Source organism: Schistosoma haematobium, chromosome ZW (genome assembly GCF_000699445.3).
Source record: "Schistosoma haematobium chromosome ZW, whole genome shotgun sequence".
NCBI lineage: Eukaryota > Metazoa > Platyhelminthes > Trematoda > Strigeidida > Schistosomatidae > Schistosoma > Schistosoma haematobium.
This window is the reverse complement of record NC_067195.1, coordinates 12,557,983-12,579,601: the sequence shown is the minus strand read 5'-3', so window position 1 is coordinate 12,579,601 and position 21,619 is coordinate 12,557,983. Positions and strand designations below refer to the sequence as shown.

At 32.1% G+C, this 21,619-nt stretch overlaps 1 protein-coding gene across 1 annotated transcript in view; it reads right to left on the bottom strand.

Moving 5' to 3' along the window:
- ESRP1 (Epithelial splicing regulatory protein 1) overlaps positions 1-21,158 on the bottom strand; it is a gene marked incomplete at its 5' end in the record, with an annotated part of 32,975 nt that extends 11,817 nt beyond the window's left edge. Inside the window, 7 exons of the mRNA XM_035729978.2 lie at positions 3,175-3,278; positions 5,054-5,340; positions 6,968-7,022; positions 12,827-13,156; positions 15,528-15,891; positions 17,839-18,132; positions 20,712-21,158. Of these exons, the coding sequence (XP_035589339.1) occupies positions 3,175-3,278; positions 5,054-5,340; positions 6,968-7,022; positions 12,827-13,156; positions 15,528-15,891; positions 17,839-18,132; positions 20,712-21,158 (1,881 nt within the window). The remainder of the gene's footprint in view (positions 1-3,174; positions 3,279-5,053; positions 5,341-6,967; positions 7,023-12,826; positions 13,157-15,527; positions 15,892-17,838; positions 18,133-20,711) is intronic.
- Positions 21,159-21,619: the final 461 nt, after the last annotated feature.

The window sequence follows — 21,619 nt, the reverse complement described above, 5'->3', positions numbered from 1 at the left end:
CCATGTTTCAATGAAATTGATCATTTTGACGTTTGGTAAGTATTTTTTGTCATAATTTTAAACTGCTCAACTGCAAAGAATGTACAAGTAAAAACAAGTAACGCTTTTAATGGATTAGCAAAATAACTCAATTGACAATCTTGCATTTATTTATGACACCATTATTCAGATAAAACTAAACAATTCTTTTCTACTAAGAATTACTGTTTGGGAAAGTGCCCAATCATAAATACTATTTGCTATTTTCTGAGAGAAGTTATTACTATTTTGCATCATTTACCGATCGTTAACGGTTAGCGTGATTTATGAATGCACTATTCATTATTTTATCATGATGATTTATGGATATGTTGCTACGCATATAACGTTTATTAAAATAACATACGATGTGTTAAGAAAGAACTAATGGAAATACTTCGATGAATAATTTCTTTACTAATTGTGTATTAAACATTTGACCACCTTTCAACGTCAGTTATTACTATCATCAACTATTAAAACCAGTTATAAGTTTTTTCCAAAATTCTCTTTTAATGATCTAATCCACGAAATTTCTATAAATCTCCATTGATTATATTGCTTAATCACTAAGGCTTAATTAGAATTCATCGATGTTGGTTCAGTTAACCTTTCCTATAGAAATGATGTCGTTGTACTAGTAAACTGGTAGTACTATATTCACCTATAGTAACTAACTTTATGACAAAACACTGAAACATTCTGAATAAGTTTTGCATGTACTATTGTTATACAGATTAGTATTCATTGGATGACATTTCCTATACGAAATCGTTTACTTAAACCGTATATTTGATAAAGCTTATAAAGCGTTTACGAATACGTAGGCGCTAACCACATAATGACTATTAATCTTAAATGAATTTTGATGGTTTGATCACTTGACCTTTGCTGTGGAAATAAGAAATTGAAACAAAAGAATTTAAATCAGATTGTGGGTGGCCCTGAAAAGGGCCTTCACTAGTTCTCTTAACAGTTCCGAGTTTCATGAACAAAGGCGTTGCTATTATTCCATTATAGCTCCGTACATGGGACAGCGGATTCCATGGACGTGTGGTGATGGGTCGTAAGCACAAAATAAATGAAGTGTTGCCTCGCATGGACAAAAAATCCAGGTACTTCCATCAGCAGTTTCATGTGGCGGTTGCGCAAGATTGCAAATATCATAAAGTCTGTTATCATACGCGTCTTCGTCATTGTCGTCGTCTCGTTCAGTGAACTCTCTGAGCTAATCGAAACAATTTCTTCCTCGTCATTGCTTAACGTTGCATCCATATTGACGTTATTTTGATAGTCGGTAACTTACAAAAGATGAAGGAAGGACATTGAGTGTTCACGGTAGTCCTTGATGAAAAATCATAACAACACTAATCAAATTACCTCGTTCGTCTACTCGGCTGTGAGGAACAGCTAGATGTTCTACGGCCATTTCTCCAACATACGAATCTAATATACGACTTCCGATCTCCATGTAAATGAGAATCCCTCACCACATAATGGCTGTACGTGGCTCTTTCATACGTTCTAATGGCGCTCTTCAACGCTTCAAGAGATTGGAACGCTACGAGATACAATGTGCTCAAGAATAGATTATCGGTTTCTGTGACAACATGAGGAACGACAGAGCTCGCGCTTTGCATGTTACTACCGTTCATAATTGGAAGGAAATGTGCTCTGTCACCAAGTCCAGACATTTTATATCGATTTGAAGAAATAAAAGACCAATTATAACGAACTCAAAACTAGCTATTTGATAGGACGAAACAGAATGAAAATTATTGGAAGATGGGGATGAAAAAAATTTCACTCGGAAAAAAATACAAAAATGGCCATGCAGTAAATGTTAACCGCAATAGCGTGTGTGTGATCTAATTTAAATTGATAATCGATCGCTAAATTATTTTTAATGACAAAAAGCATTCACGATTGTTTTATATTATTGTGTAATAAATGTCACTATGGATAGAATATGTTTAATTTTTGTTTAAATTATACGCAATAAAAATTATTTTTACTCAAAGCATGTTGTTACCTTAAGAAATATGGAGGATTTTCAATAATTACAGTCTATTCAATAAATTATTATATATATATATACAATAAAATTTAACACTTCCATTAACCCATAAATTATATATTTCTGTCTGTTTTTGTGTATGTGTGCTGAACATCTTGGAAAAGTTATTTTAACAATTTTCTACCAATAAACACATAACCACACGAATACAAATAGACATAAACCAGTACGAACATACAGATATGTATATAATTGATTATTTTCCATAACCTTTTTTGTTCGATTGATTTTCATTAAAACTGATTGACAAGTTAACTCGACCATGATAATATATAGTAATATGTATAAAGAATACAATACAATCTGACCACCTGTTATTTCTTACCTTTGAGAAATATTGGTAGTAATAATTACCATGGCGCTATATACCTCTGCATTGAATTTGTGTCACTCCCTGTTCATATACATATATATGATGATTATAAATTAATGTGTGGAATTAGGATTAGGATTTAAAATTAGGAGTTCGGGTTAAGAAATAGAGTAGAGATTTTTATCACGAACTGACATCAGCTATAATGCCAAAAATGATATTTAACGATATATATATATTCCCACTTATACAGACACATTGATCCTTTTATCGTGAAGTGATGAAATCTAATGATTGTCTATTCGAAAGTTAGAAAAGAATATAAATATTGAATATGAACAATTTAAGTAATTTCTAAACCCTCTTAACTGGCTACTATTAATATTTTTAATGCTTATTTCTTACGCTAATATTAGTTAGTTGATTCCAGCAATGCCTTCGCAAGAAGAATACTTCATGAACTGGATACTTTTCAAGACATTTATACCGTATGTTATGAACGTATATAAATCAGTTTCCTGTCACTGATGACTTGGTTTTAAAAACATTGATGTGCCAAGCATTTATCAGTGAAGAATTCTTTGTAGGATGATTATTACTATCAGGAGAAAAGCATATTATCACGTTATGTAGACAAAGAAATCAGTTTAAATATAAAACATTAATTAAAGACTAAACAGAGATTTAATCAAAAACATATAATGACTTGTATCAGTCGAATGACTTTAAACGAACCAATCTCTAAAATTACACACAAAAATCTTACAATTTGTTCCGGTGTTGTTGTATAAGGTAAACCACGCATTCGAATCAATGTTTGATTGGGTGTTGTTAACTTTCCCAAAAAATTCATTGCCTCTTGAGATTCACCTATCAAATAAAAAAAACCAATCCTTCATACAAAAGAGAATATTAGGTAGTAGAATATTTAAAATTTGTTTCATAAAATTTTATATAAAGACAGATTTTATTTCTAAATTTATATTTTACTCCTTTGGGTATACGTATTCTAATTAATTGTTCCTTGTACCAAGTAATTTGGTTTTATAGTTGAAATTACACACTGATCTTAAATAGACAGAGATCGAACTCCAGGAAATATTAGACAGCTGTTTCGTTCTATTATGGGACTCCTCAGCAGTGAACATTAAGAACTCCACCACAGGGGATGGAATCTGGGGCCTTCAGATCATGTGGCTAGAACCTAATCGTTAGGCAAGTGAATCGGCAATAGACGGTTTCCACATTTGATTTCGGTCATTTCTCGATATTAGGTAACCATCTTCCAGTGCCATTGGTGAGTAGATACCGTGAACTCCACTGGTCACGGATTCTCAATAAAAACTTTAAAATAGAAAGATAATGTATTTCACCTGTCGTCCAAATTTACTCTATAACTTTGTGAATGTTTGAATTAACTGGAAAACAAATTTTTCCATGGATGATATTAGATCGAGCTACAGACAATTATTTGTTTAAATGAATGACCTTACTTATCACTAATACAAATCAACTAAGTTCTTAAACCTTGAACATCGGTTCCACAGACTTTAGGCATACTTTTTGAAGAGTTCTAATTACAAGTGTAAATTATTATGTAATGATCATCACGAACTGACCTTATTAGGTAAACATTTATTGAAAACCAGGAAGCAATAAAGTATCCAAGGATTCTGGTCCTGATCCCCGGTAAGGTTATGGGTGTACACTGTTGGGGAGTCCCATGCAAAGATGAACCATTACTACTTGGTTTCCAATGATTGTTTAAGTAAGGTGAGTTCATGACGTTAACTGTAAGACTTAAAAATCTCCACAAACCTGTCATATAATAAAAAGCTATCAGAGTCCAGAGACATATAAGTAATTAAAATAAAGTGATTAGAGTTTTTGTCTTCACCGAATGATGCTCATTGTAAAAATAATGGAAATGTAGGAACACTCAACATTGTTCAGGACTCTATGTCAGTAAGCACCCTCTTATAAGTTTAAATAACCTCGCATTTTAAATCAGGGAATTAATGTGATTTCCATATATTATACGGTATTTTTTATTGGTTTATTACGATAATACACCAGAAATAACTAAAACAACGAAACGCTGCCCAAACCCCTTTTTGGGTTATTATCGGTCCTTAATTCAGGTAAATAAAGAAGTTTGGACATAAGATTAGCATTCCTACCTCATAGAAAACAAAACGTCGTTAAAAAATGTCAATCAAATAATAACTTAACCTTAATAATTTAACCTCTGTTCTGGGAGTTTAGGAGTCTTCATACAGATGAGTTATGACATCGTATGGTAAAACCTGAAATTCTTCAGATGTTGTAACACGGGTGCCCCTCCTGACAATCAGAACGATATGTAGTATAGATACACCGAATGTTCGGAAAATGTAAGCAACCAAGAGTGTCATTCACATATCAGGTGAAATAAGTGAACATTACATACATCTTCACAGAATAAGTGAAACACTTGACAACAACTTGGAAGAACAATCTAGGACAGAGTTGGTTAGATATCTCAAGTTAGCAGCTTATGCTCCAAGAGGGTTAATAAGCAAAGAAAATAATTCGCCAGAATAATATATGAAAGGAATATTCAAAATAATTAAAACATTAATGTGATTTGATTATCTCTAACTAACCTCCAGCTATTGAAATGAAATCAGAACCAGTTGCAGCATAAACTTCAATATATCGTTTACCAACATGATGTTTATGTTTTCTTAAAGCTAAACTTTGTTGTTCTGCATTCGCGAATTGTATTAATGCTTCACCATTTCTACGTCCAATCTTACTCAATACCAATGATATCCCACCTTTAGCAATATTTATACCACTGAAAAACTGAAATATTTCCAAATCTGTAGCTTGCCATGGTAGTCCACGAGCTCGAACAACAACATTGTCATTGATTGTGTCACTTTTAGATCTTTAAGGGTTTTTTGTTTAAAAAATAATGGTAATCTGAAGTAAATATTGATTTTTCTCTTAATTGAACATAAGATTGGTTACTAACTTAAAATATCAATATGGTTGTAAGTAATTTTTACCTATATGCAAGTAAACTGGATGTATTTATTATGATTATTTTTATGATTATCAATATTAATGGCTTTATCCCATATCATATTTTGGTGCAATTTAGAATTCTCATAAAAAAGTATTTCAACAAGCTTATTTTACAAAACAAAACAGAAAACGATAATTGCATACATATATTCATAAATTTAGTTAATGCAGTACCTGGGGTTAGATGATATTTTTTTTAGATTTGAATATGTTCAACTTTTTAATTGGAAACATGTTTAAGAATACAAGTTATTGATTAGCTCAGCTCTAACGACCTGTTTCTCATACGATATATTTGCTAGATAAGGTATCACAGAGCTCTTATATCTTTACTTGCGTACATGGATTCTAATATATTGATGTTTCATTCTACCAGAAGACATACGAGGAGAAAGATATGAATGAACTGGATGATTAGTACATGATAGGATGACATCCGCCAGATTTCAGACATCTATCTACAACTATAATAGCAATGACCTTAAAGGATTCACCACACCCTGTTAACTGCCTTCATCACTCTCCGCAATCCAGCAAAGTCTTTCCTCAAAATTCCGGGAAAGAATAATGATGAACACTGGGGAATAATATGTAGTATGCAAGAATTAACAAATCCTAGGAGTTAATGTCAAGTAATGCCAAAAGCATGCAGCCTCTAACAACAATGTTGATGTGATTTAAGTTTATATGGGGTTTTTTCTAATCAGACTTCAAACTTATAGGATATAGTTTAGTTGAATCAATTTTTAGAAAGGTTTAATTGACTACTATTTTTTATCGGTGGAGATAGATTTAATTATGTTTATTAATTTTCTGATTTTAAATAATAGTACTACTGATAAGTTGTGTTATCCGTGTCTGACACAAAACGTATGATACTTGATGTCATTTAAAAAAATAATTTATCTGAATAAATAGAATTTTACACAAATGTGGCTTACATTACAGAAAAAGTTTTTAAAATCAGCGAACCTTAGGTAACCACTTAAAAATTCTCAGGATCGCATATCTTAAACAGAGTGAAGCTCAGGATTAGCGAGTCTCATTCGCATCATAAATCACAATAGGATCATACTTGATTAAAGAGATTCAAACATCCTTCTAACCGTCTCTTCGATGGGAAACCACCTGTTTCTCTATCTGGTTAGTTCTACAGTTTGCAACTATTCGATGATCACGCTATCCAACGATTGAGATCAGTTCGTGATGTAAATAATCATTTAATTAAATAGGTCATTGTGATTTTACACCATCATTTCCATCGTAAACTAATATCTATGACCATTAAAGTAAAGTCAATGGTTATGTATAGAATTTAGAACAAGAATCTCATACACTCATAACAGTAGATTATTACGGCAATGGCGACTGACAAATAACTTCATAAGAATATCTTGCTTGACGATTTATATGAACGTTTTTAATGAAATATTTCATCGAAAATTCCAAACATCGTTTTTACATATTCGAAAATGCTATGTGCTTACATTATAGCCGGGTAATATTCACGATTAACTGTTTCAAACTCTGTCCATTCCATTCCTGTGAAAAAATAAATAAAGATCATTATATAGTATTTATTTAAACAATAATTCATCAGATTTTTTGAATCCTCCTAATCAGCCGCTTGCAACTTTAAAACAGTAATATTAACCATACTAAATACTTTATGTGAGAAAAGTTTTAATTTTAACGTGCAGTTCTAGATTAATAAACGAGGTTAACAGTGGAAACTTTTTTCAAACTACTGAATATTCACAACTTAATAATCTATGAATGTTCTAAAAGAGAATTGTAACAAACTTTGTAACACAATTTTTTTATAAAGTGAAGATCTATGCCATAATTTGTATAATGCTTAAAAAAAATTAACCAGCCAAGCAAAGCTTTGTGAGCAATAGTTGTGTCAATAATTATAATCAGATTATTTTTATTCAGATCATGAACCAATCAGTGTTAGACCACCGTTGAAAACCTGGAAGCACTAGACTGCTGTCTCATCCCAGCACGGGACTCCTCATCATCAGTCATCATATCACACGTAAAATGCAAACTCGGGACCTTCAGCCTCGTGCAAACATTTAACCTCTAGACTGCTGAGCCAGTATCAAACGGGTTCCAGCCCCGCCTGCAGGGTTATAGATGAGAACTGATGAAGAGTCGCATACTAGGATAAAACGGTCGTCAGTTTTTTTCAGGTTTTCAATGATGGTCTAACTTTGATCAGCACATGATCCCAATATAAACTTAGCACTCTTCACAACCCTACACTGATAATTAGATAATCTACAATGTAAATGTACCATTCTTATCCGATAACATCAACCATACCTACTTATGATCTCAAGTGTGAACATCACATCACCCAGTTCCTTCATTCATGGGCTTAACCATTCAGTCATTTTCACCCCTCTACGGTAGACTGTTTGATCGGGATCAAGATAATAAGTAAACATTTCAACATGGAGATTAGATAGTGGATGAAGGTATTCAACAGGAAACCCTGAACCCAGGTTTCGTGCTACTTGGCACTCGTCAGCAAGGTGTACCTGTAATCTTGAGGGAACTGGTGCTCCCTGGCGGATTCGATCTCGTGTCACTCAGCTTCACAGTCAGAGACGTTACCACTGAGCTATCCGAGCCGCTACTGACCTCCTGTAGGACTGAGATGTAATCACAATCGATTGATCACTGGGTGGTGATCAATGTAATGCGTGTCAAGTCCTTATTTAGTGCAGATCGAATGCTGGTTTAGAGGATTCGACTAGTAATAAGAATTCGACCTTCTTGACCGCCTAGTCATCGGTTAGTGTGTGAAAGCGAAACCATTGCTCCTAACCGAAAAATGTTGGGCGAATTAATATTTCAAGAACATACCTTGATTATTGCTAAATTAATAAATTTCATTAGGAATGGATTATACCTAAAACTGTATACTTAATCTTAGTTTCGCATAACCGAAAATGTTGACCAGAAGAAAAAGTAACTTAATTTTTGAGATCAATCATTCTGGAGGTAAGTGAATACATAAAAATAGTTATTTGATCATATTACCTGAGGAACCTAGTACAGACATATTTATTAACGAAATTGTCAACTGATTCCATTTGTCTAAATTTATTTTAGCTGTAAATTTGATACTACTGTTGAGTAGTTTAGAAGAAGCGATCAATCACAAAATGAAAGTTATGCTGGCTTCTGTGACTGAATAATATTAGCATAAAATCATTAAAAATCACTCAACTAATACCTACGAAAAAATATTTTGATTTCGATGACATTAAGGGCTTATAAATTATCAAAATTGATAGTGCCTACATTATTTTATTTCTGTAACCGATAATACATATATCATAATAATAATACATCACTAGGTACTTAATACATGAATTAGTTGTAATTTGTTTTTACTCTGATAACTGATATACATATTTGCACACTAAGGTAGAGTCAAGCAAAAATTACAGTGGAATTAAAAATGGTTGAGCGCTTCCCATTTATATAAAATGTTGACAGAATTTTTGTGACTCAATCGATGTAGTCAGCCAAAACTTATAATTCAGTTAAATGAGTACTGGGTCAGTATTCCAAAAAGGAACTTGTTCCAGGTCAATACCTTATTGATGTTTTTCTCATGATGCATGAACAGATTGACTTGGGATTTGGGTATGAGAGGTAATAATGAGAGTTCATACATTTATATATTGAGATTTTAAAGAACTAGACAATTATTCTCTATAATGTATTCATGACACTAAATAATTAGAAAGTGTTTTTTGAGCGTTACAGGATATTTTAAAACTACTGGATATAAATACTGGTACCCCTCAATATCTGTAGCTTCTTTTTGCCATCTGTTAATAACCATTTACAGTCTAAGGGTTCTATCTTCTTCGTCTTTTTTAGAGCGATAGTTCTGTTAATGAATATTTGACTATCGAATTAAATTTACATTTAAATATATTTTAAATCATCCCATAAATTTCACCTGTCAGAAAATTCATTTTGATAATTTCGGTATTTTCACACTATATTACTCAGGATGAATCTTTAGATTAAACTTTTCTATGTATTATTATGATTGGTTTATGTGCGTTGTCTAAGCGTGTAATGTTTATTCATAATGTAAATAATTGTGCTGTAATACAGTTCATCATATCAATTGATGTATTAAAGTTTATTTAAATCAACAGTTAATCTATCTATATGATATTTTATCTACTTTCACTAATATTCGGCTAACAAAGACACAATACTGAACAACTTAAGGATTAATCATGAATTTGTTTTAATGAAACCTCTTAATATTTAAACAAACATTAAAAACACGACAACATTTGACTCATAGTTAAAGGTACGTTTAACTGAAGTTTAACGAATACAAAAATATTCTACTCTATCTCTTCTAGTCACTTGACATAATATATCCAATGTAGTTGTACAATTCTTTTATTTATTTGTGAACTTCTAGTCTTTATTGTTTAATATATACTATGACACTTAATATAACACAATAAATATAGTATAACTTTTGTCTATCTACAATTATTTGTTAAAATAGAACAATATAAGGCAAATAAATAATTAGTTACAAATGAGTGTTCATATAGTAATAGTTAGAAAAAAAGACAAAATAAATAAATCCATTTGTCATTATTGAAAATAAATATTGACTTGTTTAAGTGAATCTCATCAATTGACATTCGTACCATATGTGTTATTTTAATATTTTGCTTATTGTTTAATCTCTTAAATCTATTTTGAACTACAGCATGTACAGATGGAAAGTCTTGTTCATTTTTTCAACCTTAATATTGATCTATTTATTTTTTGTTTAAATTGAAAAATGATCAAACTGTAAAGAAAGCTATCAAGCGTTATGAACATCTGTTATTTCGGTAGAGAATAGTGGAGGAATTTTAGACTGATCTCATATATATACTAACAATAGTTTGATCGTAGTACTTGTATTGTTTACAAACTGACAGATGGTAAACTGTAATGTAAGTGTTATGAAAGTTAATTTAATTCTACTAACTATGATTAATGTTACAAATAAAACTCATGATTTTATCAAAGAATATATAAAGTGTTTCTAATTGAAAATTAATTTAATTTTGGCACACATTTAACAGGCTTAAATCTCCAAATGTTTAGGACTATTACAAATTTAAAGATGAGCTTTTCTTGATGTTTGTATAATTTCTACAAAAGCCGAAATAGAACTAGAGAGTAGCGGACCATGCTCACTGGTGGTGAGACATGAAATATCGGTGTCGAGTAGATACAGGTATCCACCTCAGTACAATGGAAGATGGTCGCTCAATACTGTGAATTGGTTGAGGTTAGGCATTAACACGGTTGGATGCCGACTCAGTGATTTAGAGGTTAAGCGTTCGCGCGCGAGACTGAAGGCCCTGGGTTCGAATCCCGCGAGCGGGATTGTGGATGAGCACCGCTGATGAGTCCCACAATAGGACGAAACGGCCATCCAGTGCCTCCAGGTTTTCAATGGTAGTCTAACATCAATCAGTTCATGATCTCCATCACAAACGTAATACTCTCCATAACCCTATACTGATAGAAAATTATATTGGAAAAGGTATGTAATCTTCGACTGATAATTTGAAGAAGTGAAATTATTCATTCTCTTTTAATATGTTTATTCATCCTGAGTAGATTGTCTCGATATTTCTACTTAGTTACAAATTCGAGAGTGGTTGAAAATATAATCCGGGATATGCGTTTCACCTTATTTGGGGCCGTAAACGAATCTGAATTTCACTGTTGACGTTCACATTCTTTCATCACGATTTACCTTAAAATGGCTCATAAATCTCCGTCTGATATGCATTCTAGGAATTGTAGAAGCTTTCTATGTGTGTGCAAAACTATTTATTTTCTCTCTAAATCGGCGCTTATAGTCCTCAAAATATTAAGTTAATTGCCAAATTCCTTAAGTTGATTGACTAGTAGTCATCTGAAGCGATTGTTATTTAACCAATAGCATTTGATGATTACCGAGAACTGTGAAATGTCAATTTCAAAATCACTGGAGGAATTATCTAGTAATTATTGATCTACCCACAGTGAAGAATATAATGGAGTAGTAATATACTTGGTGGAAATGTAAATAGTTTGCTTCCAATTCAAAGGACAGACAGTAAAGTGTTACTCATATAGTCAGAATGTACTGACTTCGATCCCATTGTGGGTCAACAGAATATTTTGATGTTTGAATATATTTTCTTGAAAAAGCTTGAACCAGATTGCCAAGCAAAGCGTTAGATTTACATCAAATTCATTCGCTGAGATTTTACAAATACATCCTTCCTCTTCAATGAATTACTGAACAGTTTTAAACTTGAATGAAACAACCGTTCACTAGTTTCTTTAATTTCAGCGGTTCTTTGGTGGATCATTTTAAGAACCATCTTTAAATTAAAAGAAATTTTTATTAACAATCTGCCTAAAATGCACGAATCAAAATCTTCTCTATGAGTACCAAGGCTTTTTAATCATTCACTTATCATGATTACCTTATTCTCAGAAGTTGATATATATAAAGAGCCAGCTTTTTCATTTACTATTCAATTTGATATATCATCTGTTTGTTTTCATTTCACATAAGGACTGTTGTTTGATTGTGTTTGTTTTTTAGTTGCATAAATTAACTAGAAATATCATCGAATGACTACACAATTAAATGTTTTTCAAACATATCAAATAAAGTGAATGAATTATTTATAAACTATGTGAATAATACATGAAATAAGACATACAACCATAATAATTTAAATAAAACAATATGCGTATGCATGAAGATAATATTTACACTCTCTGATGTCGAAATAAAAACGATAATTATCGTGACCCAGTCATAGTTGAAGGCCATCGGAAGATATATGAATAAAGAACAATAATTACATTTAGATTTTTAAACAATTACTCTTTATTTATTACAGTAACTGTTTTTAAGAAAAGGTTCCATCAAACTGTTGAAAAAGATTAAATAGAACGAAGACCGATATCAAGAAATATTAGTGGACAGTTTTATCCTAAACATTGTTGTCGGTTATAGTTAGAAAATATAGCCTGTTTCATTAAGTGTTTCGAATTTTAGGGGTAATAAACCTTAAATCTCTATTTTATTTTTATTTTTGCTCAGTGTCATGGTAAAATATCTCAACGTTGATATATTCAAATTTTACAAAATAAAATTCTTATGACACTAATTTGGGTATTTATACAGAAAACAAATTTATAGATTGATATAAAATTGTCAGTGAGTTTACTTCTGGTGTGGTTTTTTAGTGAAAATAGCAATGAGCTTTACACAAACTAACCATCTAATGTCATTTTCTGTATTACTTTTGCTAAAATTCGACAGTGTTGGGTAGGCCAATAACCTGGTTGACTTTTTAATCCAATCGACTTGGAATTGAACTGTTGATAATCTTGATTTGATATACATGGTTCTTCTACTGTCGAAGGAATAAAATGATCTTGTGGAAGATTTGTAGTGGTAGCAATATTTCTTGGTAGTTGTATTTCTGAATTACAGTACTGATATTCATAGTGATTATCAATCTTCTCAAGTTGAGATTTTAATAAGAATGATTCTTTAAGTTGAATATTTGAATAGGGTGGTGAATAATCATCGTCTATTTGTAAGTCTTTGAAATAAGCAGAAAAAAACAGAAAGTAAAGAGAAATCATTATGTTTGATCATGAGCAAGTCCACTGATTATATAAACGTGTATAAAGATGAATGATATTAGCCTATGATAGAGTCCATTTGAAAATGTGGTACTATGCATAAAAAGTTAATATTTAAACAAATGAATCATATATTGTATAGGGTAGATGGAATGTGGCTAACAGTCGAGTGCATAACACTTGTTATGTCTGTTCTACATTCACTTCTACATTCCCACCAGTACTCTTGCGAGCAGTCTGCTTCGTACGTGCTATGAATTTGAACAGCAGTACTGGTGGTGTTAAGAAGCCTTATCATTAGCGCCAGGGAACAGTTGCCTTACGTGAGATTCGATGTTCTCAAAAGTCGACCGAGCTACTCATACGTAAACTAGGTTTCCAGAGTTTGGTCCGGGCGATTGTGCAAGACCATAACAATGTAATGATATAAGGTTGAAATTGTTAATAGAGGCTTATTTGAAGATTATTAACTATTCTTAAATTTTAAATTGATATAGAATAAAAAAATTTAAATCATTAGCCGTATGCAGTGGTTGTATTAAATGTCCAAGACTATCTGTTTTCAACTTGGTATGTTACAAGATATAATCATGTACTTTATTAAAAAATACTTAGGACCTGTTGCGGTACCTAAAATTGTGAGATACAAGCAGAAGCGTTATGGAGGCTCAATATTTTCGATCTTCTCTATTCTTTGATGAGAAAAAAGAGAGTTGTCACCCATACTTTACAAATATTTTGCCATGTGATAATGGTAGAAACTTCTTTAGTCTGAAGACGAATAGCCAATAAACATTGTTGGAATACATTTTTTGAATAGCTAAGAACTGTGTAGTATGTATAGTTTAGGCGCAGTTTACTTACTATCCTCATTAATCTATAACCTTGTTAAAGCAACTCGAGTGATTTTCAGTTGGATTACACAATGATATTGTCGTCATCTCAGTTTCTCGACTTTATAGCAACCTTAAATATACTGAATACGTATCTACACATGCAATAATCATACTATACAATAATAGTTACTACTGCAAACAAAATTTTTGTGTCAAAAACGTTTTTAGGTCTATTTTGACATGAAAATTAGTGGTTTTGATTTGTAGGAACTTACAAAATAAGTAATATGATATGCTAAGAGATACATTCCAATATTTCGCTGAGTCGGCTATTAACTAATATGGTGTCAACATCTTTCTAAATGTCGAGGAGATTATTAAAAGTATGTTTGTTGTTTATACTTATATTGTATTGAAGATTAGGTTTCATCCGTTTCCATCCGACTTCATTGGTCTCTCTTGGGCTTCACTTAGAGAATAAAATGGAAATAATCTGAAAATGTAGCATTTGAATTATTTAGAAAAGACAGATACTTTCCTGTATATATATAATCATTCTCGTTGGTATGCCAGTTAGTACTTGTTTGTAAGTATAATTATTTGACCACTGAATAATGACCAATTTGATATCTCAAGGTTAGAAAAACGTCATCAGTGATCAGTTGATTTAAAATCACATAGTTCCTTTAGGAGTTGGTTTTAACCCTCAGTGGCAACTTCATAAACTGTGAAGCTGAATGATATAAATTGAAATCTATTAGGTAACGCTTGTTTTCTCTGGAGTATATGAATACCTTTCTAACACGAAACTCATGGAAAAGATTCCTTATCGATTCTCACTTAACATGTACCTGTCAGCAATAAACTACCGATAGTGGAGCTCATTCATGTATTTCAGTGCAACGTTTTCTAATCTAAGTAATCTTTACCCAAGATCAACTAAGTAATGAGCTTTAAAGATAGGTAAAACGAACAGACACTATCCTTAAATAAACACATTTATTTAGAAAATTACGAAATTTAAATAATCCCAACGTTTCGTTCATACAAGTTTTCTAGATGAAACGTTGGAATTATTAGAATTTCAATCACTGAAATTATTTCAAATATGATTTTCATATATTATGTCTTCTCTATACTCAGCGCCAAATTTCTATCAAACTATTCGTTTTAATATTGACGAATATTCGCATACACTTGTATAGTTTATCATCTTGGTATTTGAGGAACCATTAAGAATGATGCTTTTAAAGACATTAATATATTTTATTTCCAACCTAATTCTATATTTTAAGTTATTATTACTTTATCAAATTTGTTATTATAAGTCGTAACGATTTCTTGATCTAGAGAAATTGTAAAACTATCGAAAACAACTGAGATACGCCAATATCATAATCTTTTTGAATAAACAATATATTCTCTTAGGTGTAAACTTAAATCTAATGAGCAAAAAATTTACAAAAAGCTAATTTGCTCTATCATAACTTACATTCGATCATTTCATTAATTGTATTTGGAATAGTAGCAAGTTTATAGAATTTTGCAAAAGATTTTCTTATATCAATAAATTGATAAAAATAAGGATAATTTGTAATGTCAATTGATTTTGTTGTAGTTTCTGGATGAAGTGTTAAACGTATACCGTACGGTCCATCAACTAGCAAGAGAAAACTTTTCAAATTTTCATCACATTCCATTTTCTCCGTAGTGGTTTTATTAGTATTAATGGTAGTTCTAGAATTAGCAGTTGAGCAACAATATGGAGGAGAATCCTGATCAAGATGTCTATCATTCACCGTAGAATGATCATTTCGGAAACAATACAGATTATTGTCTTGAATCCACTGGTTGAACTGTCATAGTAAGAAAGAACAATGAATTATTGTTCAGTGAGAACGACAAATAAATTTTTGAGATAGGTTTGTAAAGACAGATTGCGATTCAAGTATCATTAATACCAAAACACTAATTAAAAAACTATCAGTTTAGTGATAAAAATCTATATTTAACTAACAACTTGAAACAAGATGTACTGCCGAAAGAAATCAGAAGTGTTTTAACATTATACTAATTATCTCTCATTTTTCTTATAAAACAAGAGGCCTATGTATTCGTGTCCTAAGACAAACTGATTGGTATGATGAGTGAGTAAATACGGTTTAGAAAATCTTATTTCTAAAACTCTTTAGATTCTGATAATCACCTCAAACTAACCAGCCTACTACAAATTAGAAAAAGATATTTGGTTAACTATCCACAAAATTCCTGATGTGGTAGAGTTATTCAAATACGAAACTATGGTATTAAAACACACTGTTTAAAAACCATATTCTGTTATTGTAAGAAACGATAAAATACTTTCTGAAAACCGATAGAGGATTATTTTTATGATGATAACAGTGACGATGATTAAGAATTCGATCGTTTAAGAATATTCGAAATTTCAAATTGTTTTAGATTTTCAACACTTACCTTTCAGAGGAATTAAGAGTCCGTAACTATTTTAATGAAAGATAACTTTCGTTAGTAGAGTAGAATTAAAGCTCGGAGATATTCAAATGAGAAGTTGTAGTTAAAATTACTACTTTGAGACAATTTAATGGGTTGAATTCATTTTTTCAATATTATCTATATAACACTATGTTATGATTTACGATATGGGTCAGGTGTTGCTGATCACCCCCTGTAAACTGTGGCACTTTGAGTGATCAGAAAAGTGTTGTCAAAGAGAAAAGTTATTTCATTGGACTGTTTGTATTTTATTTTATAAAGTTATTTTCTGGAGAATTCTGCTTAAATGACAAATCTCTATGCTAATGACTAACCAGAACAGTGGAATCAGTATCCATCAAATCATGAGTCTCATTTCTGCTTACACAAACCAACTACTTTAAAGTCCTTATTAATGACCACATTATTTTGCCAAGGATATATGATGTTAAATGCTAAGTCATACTCAATTCTGAGTAAAATATTAAGGAACACCATCTTATATAGATTTCATCAAATTCATTTAATTAAAGCAATTAGTTTTTGATTGAGATCATGAACCGATTGATGTTAAACCACCACCTTTGGAAACCTGAAAGCACTGGACGGCCGTTTCGTCCTATTGTGGGACTCCTCAGCAGTGAGCATCCACGATCCCGCTCGCGGGATTCAAACCTAGGGCCTTCGGTCTCGCGCGCGAACGCTTAACCAACTGGACCACTGAGCCGGCATCCAATGGTGATAGTATCAAAAACTTAATAATTTTCACAACCCCTATACTAGTAATCAACATGTGCTCACTAGTGACTAGCTTCGTGAGGGAATTCTCGAAGTTCTAGTGAGAAGCCGTGATCAGTGGAGCTAATCCATGTCGGGTAGAGACAGGTATCTACCTCAGTACAATGGAAGTTGGTCGCGCAATTTCGTGGATTGGTTGATGTTAGATACTATCACCATTGGATGCCGGCTCAGTGGTCCAGTTGGTTAAGCGTTCGCGCGCGAGACCGAAGGCTCTGGGTTCGAATCCCGCGAGCGGGATCGTGGATGCGCACTGCTGAGGAGTCCCACAATAGGACGAAACGGCCGTCCAGTGCCTCCGGGTTTCCAAAGGTGGTGGTTTAACATCAATCGGTTCATGATCTCAATCAAAATCTTAATAATCTCCACAACCCCTATACTAGTAAAGCAATTAGATTAAATTTCGATCTGTAAGTTCCTAGGATTTAGTTACTGATGATAACACTAAAACATTCCTACTCATGAAATATCTGAAAAAAAATGTTTTAAGTGTTTTTTTCTCTCAAACTTACATCTTTTAAAACGTTTTCAAGTAGTGGAGCTTCGGTTAGAATTTGAGTATTTACTGACGTCACTTCTAGGCACTCTTCAGTTGGTCCAATCATTTTCATACTATAGTTCTCTCCATTAACATTAGACTGAATTATTATATCTGTCAATGAACTGTTATTATCATCTTGTGGACAAATCTCATCACTTTCTAACTTAACATACGATTGTTTAATTTTTGACATACTAAACTCTTTAGAATCATGACAGATTATTTGACAAGGTTTAATAAACTGTTGAAATTCTTCACCATCTTGCTGGAAATCAAGAGAATTTTGTTGACAATAAGTAATATGATTAATATTTTAAAAGTATTTAATTTACAAATGATTTACTGTTCATATAGTACCATCAATAATAGGATGAATCTATATAATTATAAGAGAATATTTGTTTAAAATTATTTAAATTATTAATTACTCTGTAGGTGTATCAATTAGTCATTATGTAATAGGTAACAATGAACTCCAATCCAAATATGTCAGTTCAGTTTGTTTCAGTTCTCGTGGGCACTATGAAAGAAGTTTCATATGGAGAGAAAATTGATGAGAAGCAAAACATCAATGAAGGGTAAAAATTTTGACAAACTCCTAAACAGAATACATAACATCGGGAATGAGATAGTATGAAGTGTGATTACAAATGAAGATTTGGAAGAAAATATGGTATGAATATATTTGCTATATGAATTGATTTTACACTACAGTATTCATGATCTTCATCCATAGAATATGATTATCTAACCAACTCCAACCAAGGATTATGTATCTCTTAGTTTAATTTTAGCTAATATTTAGGTACAAGAATGGGCTAAACAGATTTAAGAAATTTTATAGAATAACTATCAGCTAGTAGTATTGCCATATTTGTTTGCAGATGGATAACTTGGGAAAATACATATTTAAAAAGTTTCCCTTTATTTATTGACAGTCATTGATGACATTGTTTGACATTGATAATCCTAATGTATGTGGAGTAAATGATAAATTAATATTTTTTACCATAATTGATTATTGATTATTTTTTAATAAAATATAATTTAATTTGAGTTATCCCTTCAATCATCAGAGAGTTTCAGAAATCTATGACGAATTTATTACTAGGTTTTAAAACAGAAACAAGACATTTTGAAAGTGTATGCCTCAACAAGATGACAATGAAGATTATGGCTAAACGTTTTCATTTAGCCATTGACGGGTAGCTAGAAGAAAATAGTGGGATGAGACTCTAAACTTATGTATAATTTTAAAAAAAGCACGTATGAATTCTTCAATGAACTGATGTTCCCTGTTTAATCCACTGACATAATTCATTCTGTATTAAATAATATACAGTTCTGAATAAGTAGTAAGGGACATGGATATTGTTAACTTTCAGTGAAACTTGTATCGGTCCGTGATCGCAATAAAAATTTGCATGAGTTACTACTTGGCAATGTGAATTCTTTAATCTTGAATAGGTCAGCTTTTCTGGCTGCCATACTAGGTGATCTCATACTGATCGTTTAAAATAACCTGGGGCAGTATGCCATTAGTTACAAGTTAGTGACCGGCCATAATGACAGTTTATTATTTTCCGCCAAAGGTGTCTAAAAAGAAAAATAATCACTCACGTCACACAGCGTAGAAGTAAGCACTGTAATGTAATGCATAAGTCTCGGCTTGTGCAAATCATGTATGTATGTATATCCAAAGAACACACGTGTGGTTAGTGCAAGGAATATACTCTGAAAAAATGTCTGCCCATGTTTATTCAAATCAGAGGACTAATCCTCCAGGTCGAAGATAATAAAAATATGTGGTAGCAAATACTAGGGAAAGGTGACCATCAACCCATCATGAGAGAGCGCTTATACTTATGTGTATTTCATGAAGTGTATGGATACAATCCCTCATACCAGCGATATGTACATAATGCATAAGAGACAGTCAGTTGTAGCAAGTACGTTCGAAGGAATCGGTGACCATCTACCCTCGCAGTGGGTGAATATACTTTCGTGTATGATATGGTATGCATAAATGAAAACTTGTGTTACCGGTGTGCATGTGAGCTATACTTGTCCCAGGTGCGGTGTCCGTGAGCCGAGACGCAAGAGTTCTAACGATTTCCCCACGAAATCACGTCCACACGGTGGGTTATCAAGCCTCGGAAAGCGGATTCTAATCCAGACAAACTAATCAGCTTTACCGAGTAAGGCTTGATCAAAGTAAACATGATTAGAACACCACACCAGTGGACATCGAATTAAGAATGTAAGCCATGAAGGTTAAACTAATGGTCTAAAGATTAAGCGCTCCACACGAATGAAGCTTGACCAACCTTAAAAAGGCAAGGACACTGCGCCGTACTGTATCAGCTTTAAATAAGCGACTTTTCGTTATTACACGTTTGTGTAATTTCCACTTATTATCAATTGCTTTTATTATCTATCGTAAGTATATATCATGTGTTCACGCTACTGTCAGCTCCTTCTTTCTCACGTTCTCCTTATTTTCCAGATAGTCTGTCAAATACCACTCTGAACATTCTTCCAGAACGTATCTTCAGGATAGAAGCAAACAGCTATATACATACATCTAAATTGTCGATGAGATTACTCTTAAGGTAATTACAACCATCCGACATCGTTGTTTTTTACAAGTACATTTTAAATTCGAAATAAAAATCAAATATTCCTTAGTTATTCACAAGAGTAATGAATTAGATTACCAAGTAACAGCTGATGACTGAATAATTAACCTAAGTAGTTAGTTGCATTAAGAACAGTTAAGTGAAAAAAAATTATTCTGTTTAATAAAAATCAACTTGGGAAATTTTTTAGTTCTATCGTACTTACATCATTTTGTTTTAGTTGATAGATTTTCGCAGTCAATAACATAATTGGATGTTCATCGGAACCTGTTTCATCATGCTGTCGACCAGATGTACAAATATCTAAAATTACTAAACAGTCTGGTCCATTTGAACCATAATTTATAGGCTGTGATGATGACTTGTTAGGAAGAGATGTTGTTGATGAAGATCTTGCGAAAGCAGTAAAATTCGGGGATGATGATATCGATAATGTTGGTGATGATGATGGTGTCATTGTTGTTGAGAGAGTACGAAATGGATAACCACTTTGTTGAAAATCATATGGCAATGGACTTTCACGTAGCTGTGGATAGTAATTCGGTAGAGGTATTTCAGTACCAGTTATATCTTGATGTTCCTGTTTAGCTTTTTTAACTTGAGATAATGGATTGTTTAACAAATTTTGATCATTTGAAGTTATCACTTCCATGTGTTCTTTACTCAAATAATACAAATGGCCTAAAGTGTGTAATTTTCCTAGCGAATACTATTTATGAACCAATATAAACAATTATATATATTTATATATGAAGTGCTCACATTAGTATGTCTATACATGCCTGTTTATTTATTATTGTGCTCATAGGAACATATGTAGTTGTGTCAATATAATAACTTCTTACTGAGATTATTGGGCTAATTTCAGTAATGAATACTACACTTATTCTTTGAATAACTAATGTATGTAGAGAACGGAAGTGAACAGTTATTACTGCTAGTTAGATTTCAGCTGACTTTAATTTCTTTCCTAATTTGAACAAAAAAGCATGAAATGACCATGGAAATACCACATACATACAATAATTTAGTTGTTCAAAACTCGTGTTTATTATTTTAGTCAATAATATATTCATATAATTTATTGAATGTATGCGTAACTGCATATAGAGT